Source organism: Caloenas nicobarica, chromosome 27 (assembly GCF_036013445.1).
Source record: "Caloenas nicobarica isolate bCalNic1 chromosome 27, bCalNic1.hap1, whole genome shotgun sequence".
In the NCBI taxonomy this organism is placed as follows: Eukaryota; Metazoa; Chordata; class Aves; order Columbiformes; family Columbidae; genus Caloenas; species Caloenas nicobarica.
Window position 1 is genome coordinate 554,779 of NC_088271.1, and position 17,240 is coordinate 572,018.

Consider the following 17,240-nt stretch of genomic DNA (forward strand, 5'->3'; position numbering starts at 1 on the left):
AAACCGGGGTCTGGAGCCGGGATGCTTCGGGACGGCAGCTCCCGAGGCGGGCTTGCCGTGCGGGCAGGTCACACAAAGACGGCACCATCTCCCAGTGCTTGCAGGAAGCAGTATTTATCAAGACTAGAGATGTATTTTGTCCCTTCTGTTCGGGCTCTGTCTCGCACCATTGTCTGAAATTCCCTTGCAGAGACTGGCCCATAACTCTTTTTAAAAAAAATAATCCCAAGCACGATGGCTGGAGCTCCCTTGGCTCTGGCTGTCAGCCGCCTGACTGTGCAAACAGTCTGGGCCTGAAATCCCCCGGGACTGAACATAAAGGTCTGGTTCAAAACGCAAACGGGGTATGGAGCAGCGTGACTGCAGGAGCCATGTCTGGAGAAGGTGGCTCCGAAACGCTCTGGGAGGGCCACAGGGAAATGGCTCCGCGATGCCCTTGTGCGGAGGTGGGAGAAGCGTGAGACGGGCGGGAGGGCACCGCCGTGCGCCGAACTCTGAGCGGAAATTATTGGGGGAGCAAAGAATGAGCAGGATATCACGTGTCAGCCATGTGTGCTTGGGGCCGGGGCAGAACAAAGCGCAGGGAAGCCCCGCTCGGCTGCCGCTCCCACCCGCTTCCTGCTGGCACGGGATGGAGACCGAAAGGGAGCGTCAGGGCAGGAGCTGGCACACAGCTGCCTGCGCGGCCTGGAAGGAGCTGGAAGGCTCTGTGTGCCTCAGTTTCCCTCGACTGAGATGGTCCCTGGGTGTCGGTTTGCCTGGGCGTTGGTTTTTGCCGTGCTGCTCCGTGCTGGGGATGCGCCAGCGGCGTTGGCCTGGGGGAAGGAGAGGGCTCTGGTCCTGCGGGAAAACCTTGTTTCCTGCTCCTCCAACAGGCAGCTCCCACAGCTGGGGGTCGTGCACCCACAGCAGCCCCAAGGGACCAGGCCAGCACCCTGCAGCGTTTTGCCAGGAGGCCGTGGTCAGGGTGTGCTGGGCCTTGGTGAGGATTTGTTGTCATGCAAACCCCCGGGAGCAGCTCCCCGTCCCCCTGGTCCTTCCCCCATGCCAAGCTCTGCCTTGGGTGTCTCTTCCCTCTATTGCTCTTAGACTCTCCCCTGTTTCCCCCATGCACCCTTTAGCACAAGAAGCCTTTTTTTTTTGTTATTAATAGCTATTGAGAGCCAATAAAATTTTTATGGTGTTTGGCCAAGCGTCAGGACTTGCAGTGTGCTCATTTCCTGGAGCCTGAGCGCTGCGGGTTTGCTTGGTTAACCCGCAGGTGCTAAGGCTGTGGCAGCGAGGGCTCTGGGAGCAGAACGAGGTGGGGAGAGGGAAAATGGGTCTGGGGGGGACAAATGGGATACGGAGGGACTGCCACTCAGCTCGTTCAAAACGCAGCAAGGGCTGAGCTGGGAGCAAAACCAGAGATGCTGGGTGCTGGGGGGAAGGCGAGGCGTGCGTACGTGTGCCAGTCCATCTGTCTGTCTCTCTATGGCCTCGCTGTGCTCCTGGTGTCGCCGAAAGGAGGAACTGAGCCCAACCTGCCCCCAAACAGCCCCTGTGGCCACCGTGCTTTGCTCTGAGCTTTGCAGTTAAAATCAAGGTTTGCTTGTGAGAGCGGAGGAAGCAGTGACAATCAGGAGCTGGCCGGGGAGGCAAGCGGGGTGTTAGTAATCCTGGGTTCCTGTTTGCCAGGGTCTGTTTTAGCCCAGCCTGGCAGGCCTGGGCGAGCCGTCGCAGGAGCCCTGAGTGCGGTTATTCCCCATACACACAGAGCTGCTCAGAAACCGTGTCCTGTCCCACGCATCCTGGCACAGAATCACTGGCACGAAGGACCAGTGGTGATGGAGGCTGGTGCCACGGCCTCTGGACCCGCAGAGACCCTCCCGGCGAGCAGCCGCCTGGGGAGAATAATCCTCTTTTCACTTCCTAGGAAATCCCACGCCTGTGTGGTTTGCCCCATAACGCAGTGGTTTACATGTGTCCTCCTCTCCTGGGGTCTCAAGTCTGATCAGTCTGGCCCTGAGCACCTCAGCCGCTGTTTCCAAAGGATGTTGTTCCGTGGGGCCATTTCTCCATGGGGACGTTGTTCACCTCAGGTGACTGCTGGCTCCAACCTGGAGATGCTCATGAAGCGTTTCACCTCCTGCCATGGCCAGACTTTATTTATTTACACCAACATCCCAGACGTGGGGCACCTTGTGATGGTCCTGCTCCCCCAGGTTCTCCCACCCCTCAGTTGCAGCTTCATTGTAGCGGGAGTTCCCTGTAACGCAGGGGAGGTGCTGGAGGGGCCCTGCAGAGCTGGGGACAGGAGTTCAGACCCACAACCGCCTTATTTCCTTTCCCTTCTTGTTTCCTGGTGCTAATTTTCTCCCTCTCGTTTCCACAGCCGGGAGACCGAGGAGCCACGTTGGGAGGACCCTCTCCACGGGATGTTCTCTCCACCAAAGAGCTCCCTGTAACGGGCAACGATGACAATCCCGGCGGGACCTTGGAAAGCACTAACATTTCAGTAACCCAGCACCCGTGGGTGGCCGCTTATCCCTCCTTCTCCACACCCCGCCCTCCCACCGCTCACCGTGATGGTGTATTAGCCGAGAAGAACTCTGCTTCTTTTCTCCTCACCCCTCAACTTTTGGCAGCTCTGGGATTTGTATGGCAGCAGCGTAACCGTGGAGAGGCCGGGGTATCACAAACTTATGGATTTTGATAAGAGAGGAGGGAAAGGGGAGCTGGAGGAAGGTAAAAGGATGTCCAAGACAGGTGGAGGAAGGAGCAGTCATGGAAGCCGGAGCACTGGAACCAACTCGGGAGTCTTAATGGTGGGTCCCAACTTCCGGGTCGGCAAGAAGATTGGATGCGGCAATTTCGGGGAGCTCCGTCTAGGTGAGAAGGGCCTTCTTCTGTCCTCGCTATAACCGCCTGTGCCGGGACTGCCCTGGCACGCCCATCCTGCCGCAGGAGGAGCAGGACGTGCCTGGGACCCTCAGCACAACGGCTGTTGTCTGGCCGTACGGTGCTGACGCCCTCACTTGCTTCGCTGAGTTTCCTTTTCCTTGGCCCCCACACTGGGCTTCATTTTTCAAAGCCCATCACAGCCCAAAAAATCTATTGCAGAGGTGTTTCCCATCTCTTCCCCTTACCTACCAGTCTGGGTCCATCAGGGAGAGCATTATTATTATTATTATTATTATTCAGTCATGTCTGTTGGAAGGCCTGGGTGTTCCCCCCCAGTCCGGAAACACTCAGTGAGTCGTGTTTCATAGAATCATTTTGGCCCTTAAGATCATCGTGTCCAACCATAACCTAACTCTAGCACTAAACCACGTCCCTAAGAGCCTCATCTATACGTCTTGTTTCACGAGATACTGCTGTGTGCTCACCAGATCTTGCTCCGCTTGTGCACGGGGTGCTGTCCTCCCGCTGCATGTTCGCTCTGCTGGGGCAAACATCTGGGGAGGAGAGTCGGTATTTTATGCTGGGTAAATTCCCTGGTTGTTGAAACTGGTTTTCGGAGACTCTCCTGAAATTTTATGCGGGGGAGAGAGAAAGGACTGAACAAAACCCAAACACTTTCCACAGTCACTTTCTATTTTGAACCAAATTTACCAGGAAATGGTTCAAGCAAACTCTTGCGTAGAGGATGGGTCGGCTGCTCCTCTCCCAGGGACGGGCCATGTCCCAGGGGGCGTTCAGCAAGCTGTGAACTCCTGGGTTGGCATCAGGCAGCTGGGAGAGCTGTGCCAGCTCCAGGAACGCGTGTTGGACGTGTTGATGGAGCCTCTCCCAGCCGGAGCACTGGCCTTGGCTGCGAGTGCTTTGGGAAAGGGCTTGTGCCCTGGGAAGAGGGGAGAGAGCCAGTCCCTGTGGCAGGTGGGAGCCTGGGACACCTGTGGGCCTTGTTGCTCCATGATATTTAAACAGCGCCTTTTAAAACCAAGCTCTGAGCTAAAGCTGCAGTAAATGCGGTGGTTGCGGGAGGTGGGAGGGTGGAGTGAGTTTACCCACCTCGTCTGTGGGCAGTTAAAGTTGGCTCTTCCCAGCATGACAGACTGGCTGGTGCCAGGCTAAACCCTCCTGTTCCTCAACTCCCCGATGGGATCGCGGCTTAATTGCAGAGCTTGGGAAAATGCTCTGTTTAAAATCCAGCCAAGCGGTTCCTGCGTTCAGCAGCAGAGGATCTGTCTGTTCTGGTGTCGTGAAGAGCTCCAATCTTTCCTCCAGATGCAGGTATCATGGAAGAGGAAGAATTTACAGGTTTTGCTGCACTGGCTACTGCTTTCACGCCCCAGGTGGATCTGAATGCCTGCTGGGGATGCAACCGGGGGCTCCCTGGCTGGGAGGGGGTGGACAGAGGGCTCAGAGCTGTGCAGCATCTGCCTGTGTCCTCCCACCTCCTGTTCACATAAGGGACTGTCCCGCCATGGGTTTGTGTTTCGGGTGAGCCGAGTTCCAAGATCCTGCTCCGGGCAGGACTCTGGAACAACCGGGGCCGTGGCTGTTGCTTTGTCGGGCATGCTCTGCGCTGAGGGTCGGCGTGACCCCCTGTCTTGGCCTCCCCCTTGTTTTACGGGGACAGCACTGAGGTGGACACGAGTCTCACACAGGTCTGAGGAGCATCTGTGAAACCCACAGTCTGGGTCACTCATAGCTGCGGGGACCTGAGCGCAGTTGGGCTCAGTTTGCTCGTGAGCTCTTGCTCGGGGGCTCTGCAGCGGTCGATTCTCGCTGGGAGAGTTTATCCTTGTCACCAGCAAGAGAAGCTTCTAGTCCCTTCACATGGTTTTCCTGCCCTGTCGCACCCTGTAGTGCCCAGCTGTAACACGGTAAAGGCCTGAGCACAAGATCTCATGGAAGCCACAGCTATGTGGCTTTTCTCCCCAAATCCCTTAGATATGCCTCCGAGCTGCATCAGGGCTCAGAAATGCTCTGGGGACTGCACAGAGCGTAGAGATTCCTCTGGCTGCAGATGAGCGGCAAGGGAGCAGAGGGATCCCGCTGAGAAGGGTGGACAGGGATGGATGCTCCGTTTTCCCCTGGGAGTGGAGTATTCAGTTCTCGAGGCAGGCTGGGTGCAGGGGCCAAAGCATAGCTCAGTGTTTAAAAGCTCCCAAATCTTCTTTGGACTTTTTCCTTTCATAAAAAACAGCCAGGAGAGCTCGCAAAAGCATGCTAGGAGGTGACTCCTCTAGCTCCCAGCCCTGGGGGATGGAGGAAGATGAAGTTGTCTTCCTCAAACAGGTAACACTTTGCCCAGTTTCACCACTTTGCTGAGAGGCAGGTGCTGGTCTGTCTTTCTGGGTGCCTCAGCTGCCCCAGAGAGAGACAGATGTCCTTCCAGGGATGGAGGTGTCCAAAATCAAAAGCGGTTTAAAAATAAAATTAAAAAAAAAAAAAATTGGCACAAGGCATTTTTGGGAAGCCAGAAGGGGAATGACTCGGGCCGGAGTTCCTGGCTCGGGCTGGAGTTCCTGGCTGCTGGAGCTGTGCTTGGATCCCACCCTCCCTGTTCACGCCAGTCTTGGCATCCTGAGCGGTACACGAATTGTGCCAGTCCCGCCCCAGTCCTGTCCCAGTCAGGCAGTGCTGCTGACCAGTTCCTTGACCGGCTGTGTCACCCAGGCACCGCGGAACCCAAATCACCGGTCACGGTGCCCAGGCAGGGACTGTGCCACCGCCGAGGGGCTGGAGCTGGGGGAGCCGTGGGGCCGTGGTTGGGAGCGTGGCGCAGAGCCCAGCGCCTCCCCGCGGCACTGTGATGTGCAGGAGCAGGTGCCGGATCCCACCGCTGCCAAACGGGCCGTCGGGAGGGGACGGTTTGGGTGTTAGCAGAGGGTTAAGAGAAAGCCATGTCTGGCTTGTGAAGGTGATACAGCCCCTGGGTCTGGCCACCTCCTCCCATGGGTGGCTTTGGTTCTGGCGGGACACATGGCTCTGATGGACACGCCGTGTCTTGTGGGTGCTGGCAGCTGGATTTGGAGGCGCTGCCGGTGCTGAGCTGGGCAAAGGCCTCTGCAAATGCAAATATTTACTTTCTGCCGCCCATCATGCTGCTTTTCTCCTTTTTTTTTTTTTTTTTTCTCTTTCAAAAGCACCTTTTCTTCTATGAATCCTGTAATAGTGCTGCCTGTTTGAATCAGAAGTTGGACTCGATGATCCTTGTGGGTCCCTCCCAACTCAGGATGTTCTATGGTTCCCACCAGCCCCCACTATGCAGGGAATGCCACAGAAGACCTGCCGCTCCAGGGGTCACCCAACGGGGGGCTGCCACCCCCGAAAAATAAGCCTAAAGAGAAAACGGCCTCAAGTTGCGCCAGGGGAGGTTGAGGTTGGATCCTGGGAACAATTTCTTCCCCAAAGGGCTGTGGGGCACTGGAACAGGCTGCCCAGGGCAGTGGTGGAGTCACCATCCCTGGAGGGGTTGGACAGACGGACATGAGGTTCTCAGGGACATGGGGCAGTGCCAGGGCTGGGGGAATGGTGGGACTCTATCTTGAGGGTCTTTTCCAAGCAAAATCATTCTGTGATTCTATGACTGCTCGTGGCAGGGACGAGGGATCTGTGCTGGGATCCATCGGGATTTCAGTCCTTCCGTACCCCAGTCAAGTTCCCAATGAACTGGGGGTTCCCTTGAGCACTCTGGACCCGTGCAGGGGTCTGGGGAACTTCCCACCACCTCCTCAGAAAATGTCGGTCCATGATGGGCCAGAAACCCCAGGTCTGGCGTACGCTTGCATCAGCCAGACAGTTTCTCCCTCCCTAATTACGCTGTGAAAGGATTTGCTTTTGCAGAGGCAGGAGACAAAGTGCCTCGTCAGTGGTGCGAACGGATGGGAGAGGGGCAGCGAGGCGGTGGGATTGAGCCGCTCCTTGGCTGCAGAGCCCGTCCCCGGGAGGAGCCGCTCCATTAATATCTCCCATTCATCCCTCTTCCCGTAATCCTGCCGTCGACTCCGGCGCTCAGCAGCTGGCTCTGATGTCGCCCAGCCAGGATTTATTGCTGCTTCAGGTGGAGAGCGGCAGTCGGAGCAGATGAAATCTTATGCCAGGAGGAGCTTGTTCCCTGAGCAAATTGCTTGGAGAAAATCCGAGGAGACAGATGCAGCTCCATCGCATACGCACATGCCAGGCAGTGGGATCGCGTGTCTGCTGCTCTGCGGCCGCACAGGGGGACCTGCTGCCATTAACTCTTGTCTGCCCGGTGTCCTGAAGGGCTCTTGCAGAAGGGGCAGTCGGGTATTTCTGCAAAACTCTTTAATCTTTGCTGTCATGGACCTGGGGCAGGGGTTGCACTGACACTTCCCTGGTGTAACCCCTTCCTCGTGGCCTCCTGGCTCTCTGGGGTGATGTGCAGACACCGTTAGTTCAACCTTTCTGCAGATACGGGTGTGAAAACACCTGTGGAGGCTCTGATCTCTCTAGGATGTGGCTTTGGGGTGACATGGGGACCCTTTCCGCTCTCCTGGGCATGGGATGGTCTGGCCCTACCTACTGCACATCAGTGCCTTCAGCTCCTCCTCGCACAGTCCGGGCCATGCTGGGGGCTGCTCCTGGTGTCCCCTGTGCCCTCGGGGCCGTGGGAGCGTCCCCAAGGAGGAGGTTGAGCCACACACATGTGCACACACATGCACACACACGTGTGTCATCCCCAGGAGCAACCTCAGCCCTGGGGAAGGGGTTTGCACACCCCTGCCCAGTGCTCCTCCCTGCCACCCTCTGCCCGGTCCCCAAAGCAGTGTCCCCCCACTCTGGGCAGCCCTCCCAGAGCAGGACGAGGAGAACCAGTAAGTCCCAGTCTGGTTCCTGCCTTGACCAGTCCCATCCACGCAGGGCTGGCCTGGGACACTGCCCCCTCCCAGCAGACTTGGATCTGGCCCCCTAGCCGTCCCCATCTGGGGGTAATTAACGGGCATGTTGCAACTCCCCACTGCGGGTTCCTGCTCCCGCTCAGACCTCGAGGTCTGTTTATGTGTTGTGGGAGCTGCCAAACCTGTTCTGGAACGTTCTGCAGCCCAGGAGCCCTCGGGGACTGCGGGAGGGGGTGACGTGGGGTTAGTGCAAAGACTCACTTGCTTTCTGTTGCCTCCTTGCAGGAAAGAACCTCTACACAAATGAATACGTAGCTATCAAATTGGTGAGTCCCTTGGGATCGGGGGAGAGGGGGGCGATGTTCAGGCCACCTGGAAAGGAGATTGTTCACCCCCCCAGGCTGTTTGAGCGAGTCGTGATAGGCGATGGATGGAGGAGTGCACAGGGGGCTGCACTCGCTGCTGGGAATTGAGGGCAGGCAAAGCAACACACATCCTTGAAAGTGGAGTGATCTGGGCCCAGGGAAAGAAGAGCTGGGTCTCCACTTCTCCAGGACCTTGCTGGGGCAGAGAGACCTCGGGGAGAGAGTGGTCCCCACTGGTACCTGCTCCCATTAATGTCCCCGCCCCTGCACCTGGCTCTCTCTGGAGGAGGTGGATCTGGCTCCCATATGGGCTGATGTTTTCTCATCATCCCCTGAGGCTTCATCTCGATTTTATTCCATTTTTTCTCGGCCCCAAATGCTCCAGCTGCTGCCAGCATGCGAAGGAGGTGTCTGGCACCCAAACCTCCTTAGCATCCTGCTCCCCTAACCGCTCTCCTTTTTTCCTCCAGGAACCCATAAAATCTCGGGCCCCTCAGCTGCACCTAGAGTATCGGTTCTACAAACAGCTCGGCAATGCAGGTACGGGCTGGGCTGAGCTGCTGCGGGGAGCCGGGCGACCTGGCTGGGAGAGGGAGGCTTCCCGTAAATGTGACTCTGCTGCTTCCCTCCCGGCCTGAGCGACTCCTGCCCATCTGCTCGGCTGGGAGAGGCCGATTTTACACAGAGCCATGTCTAATCTTTGATCCCTTTTTATTTAGTTCTTTCCCCTCCAGCTCCCCCGCAGCAGAGTCAGGGATGCAGATGGAGCTGCCTCCTTCACCCTCCTGTGAGAGCAGAGCTGGGCTGACTGCAGCGCGGGAGGGCACTGCAGAGACATCCCCAAATCTGCAGCCCCCCGTCCTGGCTCCGGCGATGACACGGCCGTGACAGCACAGCCACGTGCTGCTCAGCCCCGCCGCAACCCCTGACAGCCCCTGCTCCGTCTCTTGCAGAAGGAATTCCTCAGGTTTACTACTTTGGCCCCTGCGGGAAGTACAACGCCATGGTGTTGGAGCTGCTGGGACCCAGCCTAGAAGATCTCTTTGATCTGTGTGATCGGACCTTCACGCTCAAGACCGTCCTGATGATCGCAATCCAGCTGGTGAGCACAGCACCTCCAGCTCGCCCCGGCCGCAGAGCCCCCGGGGAAGTGGGGGGGTGCCTGGGGACCCCGCGGGGAAGTGGGGGGAAGGAGGGGTGAGCCAGTGCCCGGCACATCTCGGATCATCCCCTCCATCCCTCACCCTCTCCCTGATGTAGGGGGGGCTCTCCCTCACCCCCATGCAGCCGCTCTCCAAGCACAGCTGAGCATCTTGAGTACATTGAGGTACTAGAGAGAGTTCAGAGAAGGGCGAAGAAGCTGGTGAGGGACCTGAAGCACAAGTGTGATGGGAGCGGCTGAGGGAGCTGGGGGGTTCAGCCTGGAGAACAGGAGCTGAGGGGAGACCTTCTGATCTCTGAACAGCCTGAAAGGAGCTTGGAGCCAGGGGGGGTCGGGCTCTGCTCCCCAGGAACAAGTGCCAGGACCAGAGGAAACGGCCTCAAGTTGCGCCAGGGGAGGTTGAGGTTGGATCTGGGGAACAATTTCTTCCCCAAAGGGCTGTGGGGCATTGGAACAGGCTGCCCAGGGCAGTGGTGGAGTCACCATCCCTGGAGGGGTTGGACAGATGGAGATGAGGTTCTCAGGGACATGGGGCAGTACCAGGAGTGGGTTATGGTTGGACTCCACGATCTTGAGGGACTCTTCCAACCAAAATGGTTCTATGATTCTATGATCTCTCACGGTGTGTCTGAGATGTGGCTGGGCTGAGGCTGTCCCCAGGGATGGAGGACCTGTCATGCCTGCACTTTCGACCCAGGGTGACATTGCGCTGAAGGGAGCGGGTTTGCTGTCTGGGGACAAGGCAGTTGGAGCAGAGCCGGGCCCAGGGGAGGAGGGTGTGGGGAGGCTGCAGTCCGGTGCATCTCCACTGTGGTGCTGACATCTCCTTCTGTCCCCAGATCACACGGATGGAGTACGTCCACACCAAAAGCCTGATCTACAGAGACGTCAAGCCAGAGAACTTTCTGGTGGGGCGACCAGGCAGCAAGCGGCAGCACACCATCCACATCATCGATTTTGGCCTGGCCAAAGAGTATATTGACCCCGAGACCAAAAAACACATCCCTTACCGAGAGCACAAGAGCCTGACAGGGACAGCACGCTACATGAGCATCAACACCCACCTCGGAAAAGGTGTGTGGGGCCGGCCCTGCCTCAGCCAAAAGGGGCAGGGAGGGGGACTGGGGGTGCGAGTTCCCCCTGCCAGAGGTGGGGCTGGGGACAAACTGCCCTCTGCTCCTCACCCTGGGATGCTGGCAGGAAAATTGGGTCTGGCGGGGACAGGGAAGGTGGCTGTAGTGGAAACATACCCGTGTCTCTTTTTTTTCTCCACGCAGAACAAAGCCGCAGGGACGACCTGGAAGCATTAGGGCACATGTTTATGTATTTTCTCCGCGGGAGCTTGCCTTGGCAAGGCCTCAAGGTAAGTGCCAGCGCCCGCTGTCCATGGGCTTGACTGGGCCGTGGGCTGGCTCTGCTCTGCCATGGGCAGCATCAGGGGGTTTGGGAGGGGAAAGCTTTGCTCCCTCGGTCTTGGCACCTACCAGATGCAGGGGCTGTTGCTCTGAGCTCCGTGCCAGGTCCTTGCTGTGTTGAGGGGCTGTCGGTGTCCCTCTCGCTGTGTCCCCCACTTTGCGGGTGACCTAGCTGCTCTCACAGTGCCTCTTCCTGGCATTTGTCCTCCAGACCTGCCCTGGGTGAGGGGGTTCCCTGGGAATGAGCTCTCATTGTCACCTGGAAAAGGGGGACCAAGAAATCTTTTGTCATCTGATGGGCCCCCACTGCCCTGTGCTCCCCAGGGACGTGCCTGCCCCCTGTGCTGACCTGCTCTTTGTCTCTGCCAGGCTGACACGCTAAAGGAGAGGTACCAGAAGATCGGTGACACCAAAAGAGCCACTCCGGTTGAGGTGCTCTGTGAGAACTTCCCAGGTGAGGACGCTCTGCATGGCCCATCCCTGTCCCCAGCCTGTCCCCAGGGCCCGCTGGCCTGCCACCTTGTCTCCCTGCCCCAACGGAGCCCACTCTGTTCCCACAGAGGAGATGGCCACCTACCTGCGCTACGTGCGGCGGCTGGATTTCTTCGAGAAGCCAGACTATGATTACCTGCGAAAGCTCTTCACAGACTTGTTCGAGCGGAACGGTTACGTGTTTGACTATGAATACGACTGGGCAGGGAAACCCCTGGTGAGTGACAAGGGGACAGGCCGGGGGTGCTGGGCCCTGGGGGGCGGTGGGCAGCGTGGGGGGAGGATGTGGGTCGGCAGTTGTCCTTGCCACGCGCATCCCTGCCCAAGAGAGCAGTTCCACCAGTCCTCACCAGACCCAGCAGCCAGCTCCGTGCTGGGGCTGTTGTTCCAATGAGTTAATGCTGCGGTGCAAGAATTTGAGGCTCCTGGAGCTGAGGGGAGCCCAGCCCAGTTGTCACCCCGCTTTCTGCCGTGGGGCTCACACACCCAGCGTGGAGCTGCTCAAGTGCGGGCAGGGGCCCCGATTCCGGGGTGTTTCGCATGTTTGGCCAGAGGTTGGATCGGGGAGCGCGGGGTGGCGGGAGGGCTGCTGTGCCGTGGCTGACATTGTCCTTGTGTCCCCAGCCCACCCCCATCGGCACGATGCACAGCGAGGTGCAGGTGCAGCCCCCGAACAGAGACAAAGCACAGCCACACACCAAACACCAGGTGAGCGGCGATGCCAGGGCGTGGGGCTGTGGCCGCGCGCAGCTCAGGGCTCCTGCTCTGCAGACTCACCGAGCCCAGCAGGGCCTCTGCGTGGGGACAGGGACTGGGGTGTCCCTTTTGACCCCAGTGCTGTCTGTGGGAGGGGGCTGTGGCTGTGGCTGGCGGGGGACCCAGGCAGTGTCCCCGGGGCCAGCTAGCCTGGCAGCAGCGGGGGAAGCAGCTGTGGGAGGCAGCATCACAGCGGGGAAGTGCCAGGCCTGGTTTTCAGCTGGCAAACTGCTGGTGGGTGTGGGCACAGTGCAGGCTGAGCCACCTTGTGCTGGGGACAACGTCCCCACAGGGGTAACTTGCTGCTCTGTTCATGGTGCCGCTTCCATCAATGAGACGGGGACATAGGACAAGGGAGGGGCTGCCTGGGCCTCGGGGGGATGCGTGGGGCAGCTTTGGCAGCACGTGGCCCCGTGCTGGTGGGGCTGGCTTTGCCATGGGGGCTGTTGGGACACATGGGGCTGAGCTGGGAGCAGCCCGGGGCAGGGACACAGGCAGAGCTGGGCAGGCGGCTCCCTGCCTGTGTCACCCTGGGAAAGGGGCCGGGCTGCCCCTTCTCCGCTGCCATGGCCTGTGCTACCCTGGTGCAGAAAATATGGCTCTGGGACTGCTGCTGTGAAGAGCAAACCTGACCTTGCTCAGTGGGGATGTGGCTTCTGCACAGAGCCCATGGACTCCGCTCTGGTGAGCCCCCCCCGCAGTGCTGGTCCAGCTCTGGGTCCTCAGCACAGACACACATGGACCTGCTGGAGAGGGGCCAGAGGAGCCCCAGAAATGACCCGAGGCTGGACCAGCTCTGCTGGGAGGACGGGCTGAGAGAGTTGGGGGGTTCAGCTGGAGGAGAGAAGCTCCGGGGAGACCTTAGTGCGGCCTTTCCGGACTTAAAAGGGGCTGATCAGAAAGATGGGGACAGACTTTTGAGCAGGGCCTGTTGTGATAGGACAAGGGGTGATGGGTTTAAACTAAAGGAGGGAGATTCAGGCTGGACATGAGGAAGAAATTGTTGGCCCTGGGGGTGGTGAGAGCCTGGGCCAGGTTGGCCAGAGAGGTGGTGGATGAACCATCCCTGGAGACATCCCAGGCCAGGCTGGACGGGGCTCTGAGCAACCTGAGCTGGTGCAGATGTCCCTGCCCATGGCAGGGGTGGGAAGGTCCCTTCAACACAAACTGTTCTGAGTCTATGATCTCACTCCCGGTGAGCTCTGCTCTCTGCCTCCAGCATCCGGGACATTTGCACTCAGTGTCTGAGTGGGAAAAGCAAAGTACAAACTCCCACAGCACTGGAGCAGGTTCCAGCCTGGGGGTGCAGGGGTCACCCCGCAGCCATGGGGCTGTGCCGTGCTCACCGTGGCGAGTTTGGCAGCGGGGTGCTCCCTGCCATGGGACAGCTGACAGCCCGGTGCCCTCGGCGTCCTCACCATCACCCCCAGAGATCCGCGTTGGCCTTGGAACATTGCACTCACAGGAGAGTGGCCAGTGGTGTCACCTCGGCCCGGCCACATCTCCCCGCGCAGCGAGCAGCTCTGCCATCTCCCTTGCTGCGAAAGGCAGCTCCCGCAGCTGCCCAGGAGGACGTGCCGGGTGTGGGGGGTGTGTGTGCGTGGACGTGCAGGGAGGACGCAGACCCACAGTGTCACCGCGGGGGCTGCACCGGGAGCCGTCAGGATGGTGCGCACAAGTGCCCTCCGCAATCACAAACTCGAGCTGCTCCGGTTATGTTTTTGCTTTTGCATGTCTTATTTTCTCGATTCCCTTTGCCACTCTTCTCCCTGACCCTTCCCTCCACCTCTCCCTTCTCTTCCCCATTCTTCCTCTTTTGTTTCTTTTCATTCTGTTCCTTCTGCCTGTCGCGAGCAGCCGCCCGAGGGGACGGAGGTGTGGGATCCTCAGGCCGGTGGGCAGCCTGCCGAGGAGCCCGTGGGAGCTCACCTGGCGGCCGGCCGGCTCGGGGGGTCTGTCCAGGTACATGCAACCACGCGCCGAGGGCGGGGGGCCGGGGAGGAGCGGAGCCAGCACCACAGGCGCAGGCTGACGCGTGTGCCAGCTGTGCCGGGGCCCAGCCCCGCTCCCCTGCCCTGCTCACACCTGGGCCTCGCCGGGGCTGTGGCACGTGGCCCGGGGCTGTGCGGCCCTGTCCCCATGGCGCGGGTGACACGGTTTGCAGACGAGGCTGGCGCTGCTTCCCAGGGGCTGCCGGGCTCCCTCCACACTCAGAGGGCGGTTAGAGATGGATGAAGCGCTGGCTCTGGGAAATCAGTCTCTGCTAGTCCCAGCAATGCTGGACAGTGTGACCTTGTCCCACATGGGGACATCCCCACGCCTCCTTGACCGGAGCGACGACTTGGAGCCCTGCTTCTCCTCCCTGTCCCCGGGCAGTCCTCGGCCTCGTCTCCCTGCCTTGGTCCCGCACTCGCGCTGTCGGCTCTGTGCTCGCAGCCTCTGCTCTGCGATGCCGGGGCATCCGTGGGGGGTCCCCCCGGCGGGGCCCGCGCTGCTCCCTCCGTCTCTGCTCCCTCCGTCTCTGCTCCCTCCGTCTCTGCTCCCTCCGTCTCTGCTCCCATCCCCGCCGCTGCTGCTCGCTCTTGCTGCTCCGTGGTCAATCTCGGCTGGTGCTCAGTCCCTGGCATGGGCCCGGCTCCGGTGGCAGGGCCGGGGCAGAGCGAAGGGCCGACTCGTTCTCTGTCCCGCTCTCCCTGTGCCACATCCCCTCCATGTCCCGGTGGCTGCTCCCCGCTCGCTCTGCAAACCAACCCCCGTCTTCTGCCTGCACCCGGTGCTGTGGGGGGTGCTGGTGAAGCACAGGGATCTCCGGGCTTGTTTTGTGGGGGCTGCAGCTTGATGTAGCCCGGCCAGGCTCTGTGGCTGTTGGGTGACAGCTCCTCTGTGCGTCTGGGTCAGGCTGAGCCTCCTTGCCGGGGACGAGCAGCTTGGTGACCCTGTGGCTGCACATCCCCCGGGAGCTCCTGTCTTGGCCGGGGGGCAGTGGGCGCAGGACGGGGGTTTCAGGCAGGTCCCAGTTGCCGGTGCCAACCCCGTCCTTGCTTTGGTGACTTGGATTCGCTCTTGGCACTGCACGCAGCCTCGCTGCCCCGGCGAGCGGGCAGGAACTCGGGGGCACCTCGGGGTGGGCATGGGGCTGAGTCCAGTGGGGCCCGGTGGTGTTGGGGACCCAGAGCTGTGTCCATCGCTCGGCAATGGCACCATCTCCATGGAGCCAACAGCTTCACAGGGCCGTATCTCCCAGGAGCACTGGAGCTGGCTGCCAGCAGCTCCTGTCTCCACCGGGTGTGCCGGGTTCCCTGGGGCCAAGATGCCCCCGAGACACCCAGAGGATCCAACCTCCATGTGACGAGGCTGCTTGGGAGCGCTCAGCACTGAGGCCGAGCCCAAGGGCACCATCCTGCTGCCCTGCGTGGAGACCTCGTACAGGGCCAGGGGTCTGTGTCCCCTCCTGGGGCTGCACCTCTGTGAGATGCAGCTGCCGTGGAGTGGGGAACAAGGACAAGGACCGGCCTGTGCCCCCCGGGCTGCCCCGCACTGACGCTTGTCCTTCCCCAGGTGATGAGCTCCACCAACGGCGAGCTGAACACGGACGACCCGACGGCAGGACATTCGAACGCCCCCATCACAGCCCCCACCGAGGTGGAGGTGACAGACGATACAAAGTAAGGACATGGCCCCACCGTCCCCCTTTCGCCAGGGCCAGGACGGACACGGGTTTGGGCACCTGCCCTGTGACACCTTGGCCAGGGAGGAACAGCCCAGAGTGAGCAGCTGCTGTTCTGCCCTGGGGACCCCACAGGGTGTCCCTGCAGGGCCACCACCACCCCAGCCCCTTCCCCCTTGCTCTGCCCAGCCCTGGGCCTCACATGTCCCCCCAGAGCCAGCGCAGAGGGACATGCACGGATCCGGGGCTGTTTCTGCTCTGGCAGCCCTGGCTGTGCCCGGCATTGCGTGCTGGGGCCGGTGTCACTCACTCTGCTCAGTGCCACTTGCCATGGCCACCACGGTGCTCCAGGTCCAGCCCCTGCCATGCACCGGGGGCACCTCCTACAACAGCTCTGTCCTGGAGGGGCTCACCAAGGGGTTTCTGTCCCCCCCCCCCCAGCAATACCCTGACTGTGGGGTGGCTGAGCCTGTCCCGGGCACTGACAATGTCCCCTCTATCCCCAGGTGCTGCTGTTTCTTCAAGAGAAGGAAGAGGAAAACCACCAAGCGTCGCAAGTGAGCTGCCGGCCGGGTGGAGCAGCGTGTGCGATGGCTCCTCTCCCTCTGGCCGGGGCTGGATCGTGACCCGCAGAGCCGGCGGCCCCTCGGTTTGGCCGGGGACCGGGGAGGGCCGAGCCGGACGGCCTTCCCCAGCGCCCCATGCGCAGGCGGGGAGCGGGGCCTCCCCAAACTGCTTGTCCTTTCCTCCGCCACTTGCCCAGCGCGTGGCCGTTTACTCGAACCAAGCCCGACTTCGCTGAAGTTCCTGCGTCCGTCAAAAAGAAAAGAAAAAAGAAAAAAAGAAACCGAAACAAATCCACAGCGTCACTTGCTTTTGAGTCTCTGACTAGTCTGAAAAATGGGGATCAGCTCTACAGACACAGAACCGTTGCTGTCAGAAGAAGTGGAAGATAAATTCAAGAGCAGTGGGCTAAGGAGGAATTTTTTTTTTTTTTTTCTGTTGCTTCTTTGTCTTTTAAGTTAATTTAAAGTGAGTCTCGGTGCAGAGTGCTGAGTCGTCAGTCTTTGACCGTCATCTTCAGTGTTACTGAATTCTGCTCTTCCTTTAGGCCCCCCGCCCCACAGTGCCCCATTGGGTGTCCCCCCCTGCATCGTTAACACCTTCGGTCTCCGGTACCGTGAGAAGTGCTGGGGGCGGGGGGGTGGGGCTTGGGAGGGAAAACGAAAAAAACAAAACACCAACATGTTTACAGGTCATTTGATGATGCACTTTTGCAATATGGGCGATGTTGGGTCTTACCAGGAACAGGTCAGTGATTCCGGGGGTCTGGGGGACGTGGGGACAGGGACAGGCTAAGCCGGGCGGGGGGGCTAAGCCACCTCATCCCCGGCGCTGGGATGTCTTGGGGCAGCTCGTGTTTCCACAGCAGCTTTAGGTACGTGCGGCCACAGGGCAGCAGTGGGTGGTTGTTTTTTTTTTTTTTTTTTTTTTTTTGGCCTCCTTGGTTTTACAGACTGTTTGCCACGGGTCTGAGACCCCCGAGGCTGTGGGGGGGACAGGGCTGGGGGGGGAACAGATGAGGGGACA

At 59.9% G+C, this 17,240-nt stretch overlaps 1 protein-coding gene across 3 annotated transcripts in view; it reads left to right on the plus strand.

Moving 5' to 3' along the window:
* CSNK1G2 (casein kinase 1 gamma 2) overlaps positions 1-16,934 on the plus strand; it is a 35,160-nt gene extending 18,226 nt beyond the window's left edge. For 2 of the 3 annotated variants that reach the window (XM_065652242.1, XM_065652243.1), the window contains exons 2-13: positions 2,375-2,871; positions 8,079-8,119; positions 8,629-8,698; positions 9,112-9,260; positions 10,160-10,394; positions 10,598-10,683; positions 11,105-11,189; positions 11,296-11,444; positions 11,852-11,935; positions 13,841-13,945; positions 15,542-15,648; positions 16,157-16,934. In XM_065652242.1, coding sequence (XP_065508314.1) covers positions 2,685-2,871; positions 8,079-8,119; positions 8,629-8,698; positions 9,112-9,260; positions 10,160-10,394; positions 10,598-10,683; positions 11,105-11,189; positions 11,296-11,444; positions 11,852-11,935; positions 13,841-13,945; positions 15,542-15,648; positions 16,157-16,211 — 1,353 coding nt within the window. In that variant the 5' untranslated portion in view covers positions 2,375-2,684 and the 3' untranslated portion in view covers positions 16,212-16,934. The remainder of the gene's footprint in view (positions 1-2,374; positions 2,872-8,078; positions 8,120-8,628; positions 8,699-9,111; positions 9,261-10,159; positions 10,395-10,597; positions 10,684-11,104; positions 11,190-11,295; positions 11,445-11,851; positions 11,936-13,840; positions 13,946-15,541; positions 15,649-16,156) is intronic. The other variant, XM_065652244.1, reaches the window with a different exon arrangement.
* The last annotated feature ends 306 nt before the right edge of the window (positions 16,935-17,240 follow it).